A 13,087-nucleotide genomic window follows, 5' to 3' on the forward strand; every position below is an offset into this window, starting at 1 on the left:
CGTAAGACACAGGTGGAGCAGCTATTGCGTGCACAGCTGCCCTGGGCCTGCAGGCCTGGAGAATTCGCATGCTGGGCTGCAAAGGTGGCAGGAGAAAGCTCTGTTAAAAAATGTCTGACCAGCTCTGATGGTCTTATTATGATAAGATGAGATCATAGTGTACCTATAAAAAGGTCTCCTTTCAGGAGAGGTGGCTTCATTTCATGCTGGGTTCCATTTATAGGATACGCTTTTACTCTCTTTCTTCAGTATTTCCCACACTGGAAACAAAAGATATTCAATAACAGAAAGCTATTGAAACAGAATATGGACTCCCACAGAATTTTAATTTTCCAGAGTTGGGTATATTTTGGAACATCCCATGTCCTCACTTTTGTGCCCTGGCTTGCATGGATGCCATACCTCTATATAGGGCACGTCCAAATGTTTCTCTGGGGCAGGGGGGAGAATCAATAGAAGGCAGTCTCCCAGAAGAGGAAAGCTTTGTGTCTCTCCTGTAACGCCGCCGGTCTCTCTTCACACCCAGAGACAACTGTTTCCATCCTCGCCCAGTTGCCAGAGCCTCGCCCAGTTGCCAGAGACCCCTGCCTGCTATACTGGGATGGCAACTTTTTATGTCTCATTTTTATAACTTCTTTGTTTATGGCTTATTTGGAATTTGCCAACTGTCTTTGGAAACTATCATTGGAAAATACCTTCATTTGAGATTCATAAAAATGCAGACATTTATGGGCTCTAATACATCTCAAAAATGAATGCTTGCTAAAAGTATTTATTCCATAAAGAAGATGTAAAAACCCTCAAAAAACAGGAGATCCCTGACTCTAGAAGGTCACTGGTAGCTTGGCTTTCATATAATGAATTTCTCAGGTAAACATCCATCCCAGCAAATGTCGTTTTTTTTTTTTAGCATATTTGTTTTTTTCCTTCCCTGTTCCTCCTCCTCTCCTTTCCCGTGATCAGAAGTAGCAGTATAAACTAGAAGCTGGTCTCAAGAAGGTTTTGAACTGAGTGCGCCCTACAGATGAATAAACACATTACCTTCCGAACCCTGGGATCTCTCTTCCAAAGGCAACAGGAAAAGGGGGAGCTCAGAGTCCCTAGCAAAATACCAGCGTGCAGAAAAAAGCCCTGTTTAATTTTTTTTTTAACTTTCCCATCAGAAGACTTTTTTGCGGGGGGAGGAGGAGGAAAGGGGAAGGGTGTGAGGAGCGAGGGGGAAGGTGGGTGCTGGGAGAGGGGAGGAAAAATACAGTGAATGCTCCTGTAACCTTTGCTCTGTTGATACTAGACAAGACTGCACTGTTAATGAGTGATTGTTAACAGATGGCTGTTGAGCAACTTAGTCAGAAGCAGAAGATGTTATTTGCTTGTAGTGCTGGGAGGGTTAGGGTGCAGGGGTGAGGTAAGGGGATATTTAGTCTTTTCATGAGGACTGAACTGTCAGAGATTTATGATTTTCGCTTAGGCTTTTGGAAGGGAAGGCTTGGGGGAAGGAGCGCGTTCTACGTGCTGATAGTAGGAAGGCCATTGGCGCTGAAGGCTCTAACGATTATTTTTTCAGTCAAGGGGTCTCTGCAGCCCATGGCCTTTGAGAACCAAAAGATGGAAATGTATGTCTTTGACTTGCCAGACCTCATATCCCAGGCTGGGAAGGAGTGGGCTCTTACCATCTTTTGGAGCTGAGGACCAGTGGAGAGATCTTTAGATGTAGATCTGTGCTTTGTGCTCATGGTAAACAGTTAGGTACATTGGCGCATACCAGTGAAGGCTGATTCTTTACTGGTTTTTAATGGGCGTGAATTTGAAGGCAGCCTGATTGCGATGCATTTGCTCTCTGCAAGATTTGGGCACTTGATCCTGCCAAGGTTATTCTAGCCATTCGGTGTCTCTGGAGCTGTGTGGTGGTTAGATGTCGTGCTTATTGCCCGTGGTGGGCCTTGGCTAGATGGAAGGTGCAGTGCTGTCAGTGAGGCCACCAAGGACTGCCTCTTGAGAGCATTTTCAGCCAGTGAAGTATGGCTTGAATGAAGGCAAGACTGAATGCACAGTACAGCTTTGTGCCGATAAGAGTTTGCAAAAGGGTTTTGGTCTTTGGTCAGAAGAGGGGAATCCCATTCATACATGCCACTGGCAAATCTTGACTTTTAATAGCAAGTCTTAACATGACCTCCCACAGTCACGTTCTGGATGATTTAATGCCTTTCGTGTATGCTGACTTTGTAATGTACATAGGTGAGTGTGTGTTTATACGTAGAGAGAGAGAGATTTATACAATTTAAAGACGAAATTCTTTATTTATTCTGTCATCCTTATTTATTCATATTTCTTTTTTGGGGGCACGTAGGACTTTATGACAAATGTTCTTACACCTCCCGTGACCGAGGATGGGTCCTGGGGATTAACACCGTCAGTGACCAGGGGAATAGAGACCCCCGCTATTTCTTCTCTCTGAAGACGGACCGTGCTCGCAAAGTTACCACCATTGCAGCACATCGCAGCTACCTCCCCAACCAGTGGGTGCATCTGGCTGCCACGTACGATGGGCACCTGATGAAACTCTATGTGAATGGTGCCCAGGTAGCCACAAGTGGAGAGCAAGTGGGCAGCATCTTCAGTCTTCTGACCTTGAAGTGCAAGGTGCTCATGGTTGGAGGAAATGCCCTGAACCAGAACTATCGGGGCTATGTAGAGCACTTCAGCCTCTGGAGGACAGCCCGGTCTCAGAAGGAGATCTTGTTGGACATGGGCCAGGCAATTCACAGACAAGACACGCCTCTACCTCAGCTAGTTCTTCAAGACAGTTTACTGAATGTGAAAAACACCTGGTCTCCCATGAAGGATGGCAGCAGTCCTCAGAACAAGTACAGCTACCATCATGGCTATTTGCTGGATACCAGCCTAGAGCCTCCTCTCTGCGGACAGACAGTCTGTGACAACACGGACGTCATTGCCAGCTACAACAAGCTCCCCAGCTTCCGCCGTAACAAAATAGTTCGCTACCGTGTGGTAAACCTCTACGATGACAAGCACCAGAACCCCACTGTCAGCCAGCAGCAGATCGAGTTCCAGCATCAGCATTTAAACGAGGCTTTCAGCCGCTACAACATCACCTGGGAGCTGGAGGTGCTGGAGGTGAAGAACTCTTCCCTTCGCCACCGACTCATCCTGGCCAACTGCGATATCAGCAAGATCGGGGATGAGAACTGTGATCCCGAGTGCAACCACACCTTGACTGGCTACGACGGGGGAGACTGCCGACACGTGCGCCACACGCTCTTCAACAAGAAGAAGCAGAACGGTGTGTGTGACATGGATTGTAATTACGAGAGATACAACTTTGATGGTGGGGAATGCTGTAACCCGGAGATAACAGAAGTCACCAAGACATGCTTTGACCCATATTCTCCTTACAGGTAGGCAATTTCTTAAACGAGATTTTTATGTTCATATTAATGAATATCTGTCTAGGTATTGATCAGCCTGCTGGCTGCTGAACCATTATGTTATTGACATTACAGGCTTTGGCATTTTTTCTTCATTTATTTTTTTCCATAGTATTTGGCTCACATTGCAATTACCTGTATGCAATCTCAGTAATGGTCTTGACAGAGTCTTGCCGTTGAATTGGTTTTCCCTATCTAGCCTAAACAAAGCTAGCACTAAAGACTGAAACAGACGTTGTCAGAAGACCCATCAGTTGTTGGTTATGAGCAGTATGTTGAGGTATTGCACAGATAATTTTAACCAGAGACTCTTAGGAATGAAGATTATATGCCATGGGAAGCTCATATGTATTTGGAGAGTGAAGAGCCCTTCAGGCACGGAACACAAATACTCTTAGGTATACTTTAATTTTGTAGGTACCTTTGGAGGTAGGTAGGTTATTCTATATTCTGAATGCTATGTGAGTACTGATTTCCGTAAGCACTGCTGTGGAGGGGCTGCTGAGTCCAGGGTTTATGAGGAGGGAGGTGGGTACCAGATTCCTGGGAGTGCTGTTGCACATGTTGGGTGGGTGACTGAATTCTTCTGTGTTCCTCTATGTAGATATGAAAGCAGGGGTAGAATCATAGAATCATTCAGGTTGGAAAAGACCTCTAAGATCATCTAGTCCAACCTTTAATGTAATGCCACTTTATCACAAGTGGGAGAGGAGATTTCTGTGGATGGATGTGAGTTTATAAAATCATGAGGTGCTCAGCTAATGGCCTCTTCGTGTTGTAGTCTGAAGAGGGTCATCCCCGAGTAACTTCAATCAATTGAGTAGATCATAGCTACAATTACTTCAATGTGCTTTTGGGTATTTTCAGAGAAGAGTCAGTATGTTTCAATTAAAAAAAAAAAAGTTTCCTGTGGATGAGTTAGTGATATAAACACACAGAAGATTCTGTCAGAAATTCTGCAGAACTCTGCAGAAATTCTGTCATCTGTATCCCATGTTAAAGCTTTTGGGGGAAATTTCTGGAGTCATGGTGGAAAACCATAAGACAGTCAGAACACCCTGTGTTGTCAACACTGAAATTCAGGTTAAGAAAGAAAGTATGAGCTGTTCTGGAGTTGCTTTAATTATATCAATTCAGGCTATATTTGTAACTTCCTTAATAGAAAGAAGTTTTTAAACAACATTGTCATCTCAACTGGAGCTTAAAATACACATAATTAAGCTGCAAAGAAATGCTTCCATTCTTCTTTTTTAAAAACTGCAGTGAGCTTTTTTTAAAAAACATCCCTATAGCTCAGCTGGACTTCAGTTACCAGTGAACAAAGCTCAAATGAGGAGCTACTTTAAACACTAATTATTGAAAATATCGAAAGGAAAAATACCAGTCTTTTAATACTGTTCAACTGGAGAGGAACACAACTGAGCAAATATCATCAAAGGCATAATGCAAATTGGATTGTTTTAACACTGTAGTTCTGAGAACTCGAGGTGTTAGTTATAACAGCTATGACAATTTTTAGAAAAATACATTATTTTTAATCTGATAGTACCCTTTTATCACTTGTACTGTGACCAGCATAATACCCATACAAAATGAAACAAGAAAAGCCTTTTAAATTCTAGTTTTCAGATTTAAGACGGTGCCTTATTGTTATTCTGACATGCAGAGATATTTCTATTCCAAATGAAGTTTCTTTGCTGCACAGACAGATTGGACTTGCACAAGCCCAGGCAAGGAATTTAATTCAAAAATTTGAAGTTACCTTAACATAGCGTACCTGCTTTTCATATGCATTTGTATGTTCTTTTTGGAGGCAACCACCTTGCTGAACTTGTCTGGAGAAGTCGCATTCATGGTGTTAAGCTCACAGATCTTCTGTATGTTCACATTGGCTTGAGAAGCATCTCCTCTGCGACACGCCTAAGTCGGTGAGGGAGGCCTAAACATCTTTTTCCACAACATAGAGCCTGAGAAAATCTGTAGTTCCTCCAAAGATTTTTTTTTGCAACATTTAGATTTCATTTATTTGTCTTTGCGTAGAAGTTGTAACGCAGCTTCGATCATTGGCAGTGAAGCCAAGGTCAGCAGAAGGTAGTCCATCTCTCTGGAGCCTTTCCTTGCTGGCCAATGTGCTCAGCCTGAGCTCATGCCCATCACTGTGATGGGTGTTCACACTCAGTATGGCAAAATACAGCAGTTGGGTCTGTAGACATGATCAATGAGGTTTGAAAGGCTGACCTCTGAGCATTTGGGCTAATGAATACAGGTTTAGGGCAGTGGTTTTGTCAGCAAAGCCTTCATTGACTAAAAGGGGGAAGATTCAAACCCTGTGTTTGGCTTTGGCATTGCCCTCAGCACCATCCCCTGAGAGCAATTTTTGTGCCAATTACTGACTCAGTCAAAATGTGTGACTCAGTTGGCACCATCTGGGCCCATTTTGCATCACCAGCCCCTCTTGTCATCACTTTCTTTGGCAGAGGCCTCAGTCCCCTCTAGTGCAGGCCTTGCACCACATCAATGAAGACATCTCCACAGTCACTGAGAGCTCACATCTAATTCCAGGTGTTTCCTCTGCCAAAGCTCAATCTAACAATAGCAGAAGGAAAGGAAACTAACCCTCAGTCTGGTGAGGCATCAAATAAAGTGTGTGTGTGGGGGGGGAGGGGGGAGAGAAGGTGAAATAGATGAAATGGTACCAGGAAAAAGTTCCCTGAGCTTTGTGCCATAAAGACTCTTCAGTCTTCCCTGGTACCGGGGGATCTTTAGATGTGACTGGGTTTTGTTCCTTCTGTATTCTTAGTGTCTGCAGTTGTGGCCAGCTGTTCACCATGTGGAGTTTATTCCTGAAGTAATTCTGCTCTTTGGAACCAACCAAAAAGTGCTAATGCTTGATTAATGCTGTTATAAACAGGAACCCTCTTCAGTGCCTCTTCATCCCCAAAAGGAGATGGATTCATTTCCTGTCGCTTTCCTTGGTGTATCAGTCTCAGTGTGGCTGTCTCAGTCCCAGTCCTTCAAGCCTCCATCCTGGGATCTCCTGGAGTTGCTCTGAGCCTTGGAGCAAAAAACTCTGTGCGTGCTTCTTGACTAATTGCAATCACAGACATGATGGTACCAGAGTAATTTTGAGACACCTCCAATCTGCATTAGAAGTTTCTTGCGATCCCTTTGGCACCTTGGACAAAGTGCTCAGGTACTTTGGTGGTGTCCTTCAGCCACTGTTGTGGTGCAGCTCTCAGGCATTTTTTCTGTCCAACCTCTCCTTCTGGCACCTCCAAAGCTGAGATGTTGTGCCACAGTCGGGTAGCTGGAGTGTTGGTGCATAGAAATGTAAGTACTGTGACACATCTGCAAAGTTTGCCGGAGGGACAGTTTAGAGGGACAGTGCTGATGGATGGGGACTCTGCTCTGGGAGCTGCAGAGCAGAAAGCTGTAAGCATTGTGGTACCAGCTAGATCATCCCTCGTCTTCTTTAATAGCCTACGGGAAGAAAAACAAGACTGGTTATCATTATTCACACAGCAGGCTTTATCTGAGACATCTGCTTAACTTCTTTTTACTAATTACATGAGAGTGGGACAGAATGTATTTAGTCCCAGCACAAGATTTGCAAAAATTATTCCACTTTTCTTTGTTTCTGTAGTTCTGGGAAGATGAGAACATGCTAAGATCATACATCGTGTCCCAATACAAAAGGAAGGAGCAAGGATAGACATACTTGCCAGAAAGGCACATTCCTTTTGTTGTTTGGGATACTGCTGGTTACAAAATAGGGAAGACTTTTAGCTCATGACACCTACCATGGCTCTTTTTCAAAAAAAAAAAACAAAAAAACTTGAAACAAACAGCAAGGGATCATAGGAAATCATTCCCTGTAAGTGCCATTTGATGTGGCAAATTCTTGCACCATACTATGGTTAACTGAACCATTCCTTTTATGTAATACTGGGTTTGTACATCAGACTTCACCACAGGATTGCATATCCAGATAAGAAAGCCTTCGTCTTGATGACTTCTTAGGAAAATGCTGATGAAATTCCTGAAACAGTAGAAGCTACTGGAGTGTCTTCAAACTCCCTCGATTCGGACAAAGTACTGAATGCTTGCTGGAAATCCCTCCCAGAAGAAGTGACCTTGGGGATGAGCTTTCCCAACATCCCCACGTGTGCCCTGGAGGCTCACACAGCCCTTCTGCTCGCCTAAACAAGGGGCAGAGAGGAGCTGTACGGGCACTGAGTTTGTCTGCATTACCTGCCCATGGGCTCTGAGCAACACGCAGCGGAGAGCTCGGGTCTGGTGCCGTGCTGCTGCCACCCCTCTCTGTGGCCCCTCCAGCTGTGGTATCTTGCAGCTCAGCACAGCTCCACGCTGCATCACGTCAGCTCACTCCAGATTAAGGACAGTGGCACATTCTGGTCATACGTGAAATAGGCTTGAACTGGACATCTGAACAATCCGTAGAAGCTTCTGCCGTAGTTTTGGGCAGCAGTGGCTATGGCAGGGCCTTGTGTGGAGGGCACACTGTTAACAGCTGGAGGGGTCTGGCTAAGCCACAGCCTCAGGCAGCCTCAGGCAGGTAACTAACTGCATCGCTCCTCCGTGAGCTTCTGATCAGACTAACTTCTTTGCTGTTTGTTCCTTCTCTTCCACTGAAAACCTTTTCACAAGGCTTCTTTGCAAAACACGGTCAATTTACTCTGGAGGAGGGAGGCACTCGCAATGCCCTTTTTGAGGGGCTAAGAGAGTTATAAGAAATACTCCTTGATTCCCAAGGAAGAATTAATTTCGACCTAATCCAAAACACTAAAAAGAACAGAAGAAATTCATCAAAGCTGTTCAATTCAGGAAGCTTGAGGACTTAATCCCCTGCCTTAAAGAGGCCATTGTGCAGCTCTTGACATCAAGGACTCCTGCATTCACACAGGTATCAGAGAGACATATAGCAAATATCTGAGTTTTTGTCTAGGGATTCAGTGCTATATGTCCAGTTCTTTAGTTACCAGCCCCAGGGCTGTTTGAAAGGTGGAGAGATAACACTGTCAAGGACAGAGTTGCTGTATCTTGGTAGTTTGCACCCAAAAGCCAAGTCCCAACAGGAAATCCTCTGTTCTCTCTGTTTATTCTGTCCTCTATTCCAGATGTCAGGGATGTTAATCAGCTGGGAGGAGTTGCATCTGTTCCCATGCTAGCAACTGACATTTATAAGTCTAGTATTGAATTCTGATATAGACAGGACTTCAGTGCTAAAGAAACTATTCCTACATCTACAACTGCACACCCTAGAAACGCTAGGAGTTTTTAGCTTGACCCACAGTCATCTTTTCCAACGGTATTTTTCAAGAAACATTTTTTCCCCAAGACTCATAGGACTCATGGTTTCTTTCATGGACATTATCCATTATTTAAAAAGATCATTGTCTGGTCAAACTGCAGGATGCTTGGAATAGAGACAGCCTATAAAATCTATGGAGTAAACTATCAGAGATCATTAAGAATCCTTGTGGGAGACAATAGATTAAAGTATTATTATACTCTCCAGTGCTAATGCAGACCCATTTGGCTCTGGAACCCCACCTGGAAGATTTGCAAGCACAGAGTCTGCGGATTCAGCAAGGACTCTGCAGCACTGCGTCTTGCAGACCTGGCTGCCCAGCAGACACCGCTGATGCTCCCCATAACTCCTCACCAGCCTCAGTTTAAACAAACAAGGTGGAGTTCATCCCCTCACGTGTTCTGAGAAGCAGCGGTCTGCATAAGGCTGCTTTATGCTCTTTGCTGATCAATGCACATTACACCGTCTCTTGCACCCCCCTTCAGTTTGATCATGTCCAAAATGCCTCTTTAAGTGCTGTGAGGCTGTGCTTAATCACCCCATTTTTCTCCCGTATCCCTTTGGGTGCAAACTCTCGTCAGCAGTAGGTGTGAGGTGCCCCTTGCGTTTTTAATTAGCGGCAACCAAAGCCTTCTGTAAATTCAGGAGGTTGCACCTTTCACACAGAAAGATGCAAAGTACAGGCTATTTCTGTGCCGAGCTTAACCAGGTGCAATACTTCCATTTGCAATTCCAATCCTATCTTTCGGAGTTCTTTCCTGATAGGAATTTAAATCCATTTATTGCAATCCATAGCTGCCCTTTGAGGAAATTCGGAGCAGTGACCTCCACCGTGCTCATTTACACCATCCGAGAGCACAATGCATTTGACTTTGCCCCTCACGTGGGTTGCTGCATTTGGACAAACAGTACTTCAGCTGTTTGTTTGTTTTTCTTAATGATCTCTTCACTGTTGCTGCCTGTGGAAATGTACAGAAATCTTTTAGGAGAGAGGATGCTGACTTGTGCTGTGTCCTGGGGGACTTTACTCTGTGCAGCCACACTTCAGACCCTCGGCATCTCTGCTGCCTTCACATAGGGGCTTCTCAGGGTTCAGAAGAAGGGGTGAGAAGAATAAGGTGATTTTTCTTTATATAGTCTCAGCTGAAAATGTTGATGTGAGTGCAGGCATTAATACTGGCCCAGCAGCTCTGCCTTTGCCCAGTATCTATGAAGTCAATGCTGGGGGAGAAAGCCAACCCAAAAGTGTGGTTACTCAGAAAATAGCAGTTGCTACAAGTAGTCTATGTTTTGGGGTAGAAAGATAGCCTTTATGCCACAGAGGACTTGTTTGTAGCCTCAGGAGATATGGTGGAAGGACTGGGAAAAGGGATGCATGTTCCAAGCAGAACAGATAATGCTGTGCTGTGATGTGCAGAGCGATGATGTTCTTGACATAGCTGGGAGAGCTGCAGCTTGCAAGTAAGGCAGGTTTTGTGGGAGGAAGGCAGGATGTCTCCTTTTTAAGCCAATTAATAGTGTAAGGACAAAAGATAAGAATAAAAAGAAGGGTTTACGAGTTTAAAGTCTTTTCCTTTTTTTCCCAAATTAATCAGTTCATCTATAAAAAAAGGTTTGTCTCAGTAAATCATTGCTTATGATTTCTTGTGGGCTTTCCGCTCTGAGTTTGTTGGCCTGTTGGAAGATTTCAGAGGTATGAGAAGGAGTGTGTGTGGCAGGGGATTTGGGTGTGTGTGTATGTTTAAATTTGATAGCTGGAACTGAGTGAAGAGGGGATTAAGTAAATGGAAAGGTGAGGGAAAAGAGGAAGGTCCTGGACAAGATTGAAGGAGAAAGGATGCAGAGGCAGATCTGTAGGCAACAGCGCGAGGAACAGTCGGTGTCTATTGCCCCTTGCTTGAACTTCTTTGGCACCGGCTCCTGATGCTTTAAGTCCCTGTTTGCCTCCTCCCTATTCTCTTTTCCTTCCTTCCCCAAGGCAGTTCGGTCTTGAAGTACAGGCTTTCTCCTCTGCCCACCCAGGGCAAGAAGGGAGTTTCACAGTTTATCTCCTCGTACCTGCAGCACGAAGAACTGATGGCCCTTCAGACACCCCAGGGCCAGGGCACTGTGGAGCTGTTCTGTCACCTTGCCAGTAACCACCACCAAGATATGCTTGTGCAGAGATCACTGAGAAGTCCCCATCCCACAACCTGGCAGGGTGCTTTCGCCAGGAACACAAAACGCCGCTGTCAGAAACAATTTCATGTGTGCTGGCTGAAGTGGAGGTATGGGACCCACACATGGCAGAGGAAGATCAGGAGCACTTGCTCTGCTGGGGTCACTGGCATCCTGTCCTTCAGTTTTGTTCTGAGTACATTTGCACATTTGCGGTTCTGGAGTTTCTCAGAGCAATTCAACTGAAACTACCTAGTTTGCACACAATTTCAGCACCCCAAATTAGCATAAATTTGCAAGAAAGGGCTTTCTGGTTCATTAATAATGGGTGGGTGGCTACACCATCAGAGCGCTTGTTCCCGGTTTCCAAAGGGATCAGGGAGAGCTGTGCTGAGGAAACTTCTTGGAGTACTTAAAAGTTTGGGGTATGAAAGTCTAATAAACCTCCAAAAAGCCAGGAAATTTGGAGTGAAGGCTGAAACTCCATACCCAGTGCACCCTACCGGGTCTTTGTATTTCAGAACACGTTGTGTTTGTTCGCTAAAATACCTCCAGTATGGGGCTCTTTAGGGTGGGGTTTCACCTTTAACTCTAAATTTCCTGGCATGTGTGAATTTGAAGTACATGCTTAACTTTTCCCTAGTGCTGTTTTTCATTTTTAATTTCCTTTTTCTTTTAAAGAAGGGACCCTGCTAAAGGGACCCCTGCTAAAAAGGGACCTCACTGAAATCAAGATTAGAGATTTTGGCCTAATTTGATCTTTCTAAAATTCTTCAGGAGAACTAGGGTTCAGCATTTTTTATTTCTACCATTGTTTTAAAGACTCTTGTGGCCAATCCACCCTAGTGCAAAATACTGATAAAATCTGCACCCTGCAGACCAATTATTTTGGAAGGTACCCAGATGTTTGAGTAGTGTATAACAGAGCTTGGGAACAGTGGATGTCTCATGAAGATTCTACCTAGAGATCTGCTAACGGCCATTGAGGCATGAGCTGTTTGTTATGAGATATATTATTTCCCTTAATTCAATAATTGCAGAATAAACCCAGTTGTTGGGTTACATCAGTGATAGTAAAACAGTGGAAATAGCAGTGGTTTGGAATAACAGCAATGGCAATTACCTGCAGTGCTTTTAAAAATAATTTGGGCCCTAGACATTGAAAAGATGTGTCATCGCAGATTTGTGTGAGGGCAGCTTCGGCAGAGTTGAATTACGAGGCTATAGAGATTAAAATTCTTTCTGCTGCCTCAAAATTCATCTTTTGAGCTGTACTGACAGTAGATAATATGGAATAAATTTGCTTCTCATGCTACGTCCTTGTAGTGTCAATAAATTGAGGTCTTCAATGAGAAGCTGTGGTAGTCATTTTCCCCAGCACAAGACTTCGTTTTTCATATCATTCCCATCAGCTTTGCAGGGAGAATTTATCTTAGTGAAACATCCCTTGGGAAATCTGAAAAAAGCACTGAAGTTACGTGGCATTGGCTTTGTAAGGGCGTGCAGCTTCAGACCAGGTGTGGCGTAAGTGCTGAGAGCTCGAGCCTGCTTTCCAGAAGAGCTGAGGCTCCCGTACTCCCTGCAGCTCCTTACCCCATGGCTCTGGCATCGTGCAGACTTTGTGTGGAAGTCCTTGGAAACTGGTAGTTCCCAGGGATTTGCAAGAACTTGAAATTCAAAGGAAAAATTGGGGAGCAAAGCTGTTGCCACCAGGTGCTTTGTCACCAGGAGCTCCGCTGTGATGGGACAGATACCCTATGGTGCTGAGACAACGGGAAATTCCCTGCATCCTCTGCTGAGCTGCAAACATCTCAATCCGACATGTAAAAGCCTGTTCTCGCTTTACCAGGAGACAATATTCCTCTCCTTTCACGATTTGCAGCATGGCCCCATCAACATCCTTGTGTGTATTTCCAGCCCTGACTTTGTAATACGGATCACAGCTGGTTGGTTTGAATTTCCCCAGAGTTACCCAGGATGCTGCTGAAAGCACAGGAAGAGCAGAAATGCTTTAATCAGTTAAATCAATCAAACAGAAAAAAGTAGACTAGACCTTAAAATTTACCCCGCGACCTTTGGTGCTAGTGCGATGACGTTTTTGTTCTACTTCTTTAAGTGCGAGAGTTTTATTGGGACTTGGCAGAAGGGTGGA

General features: G+C 44.5%; 1 protein-coding gene across 1 annotated transcript in view; it reads left to right on the top strand.

Moving 5' to 3' along the window:
- Positions 1–13,087, top strand: part of PAPPA (pappalysin 1) — a gene marked incomplete at both ends in the record, with an annotated part of 177,212 nt that overhangs the window by 23,533 nt on the left and 140,592 nt on the right. Inside the window, one exon of the mRNA XM_084299267.1 lies at positions 2,348–3,416. Coding sequence (XP_084155393.1) covers positions 2,348–3,416 — 1,069 coding nt within the window. The remainder of the gene's footprint in view (positions 1–2,347; positions 3,417–13,087) is intronic.

This window comes from Netta rufina (assembly GCF_964035555.1).
Source record: "Netta rufina genome assembly, chromosome: 20".
NCBI lineage: Eukaryota > Metazoa > Chordata > Aves > Anseriformes > Anatidae > Netta > Netta rufina.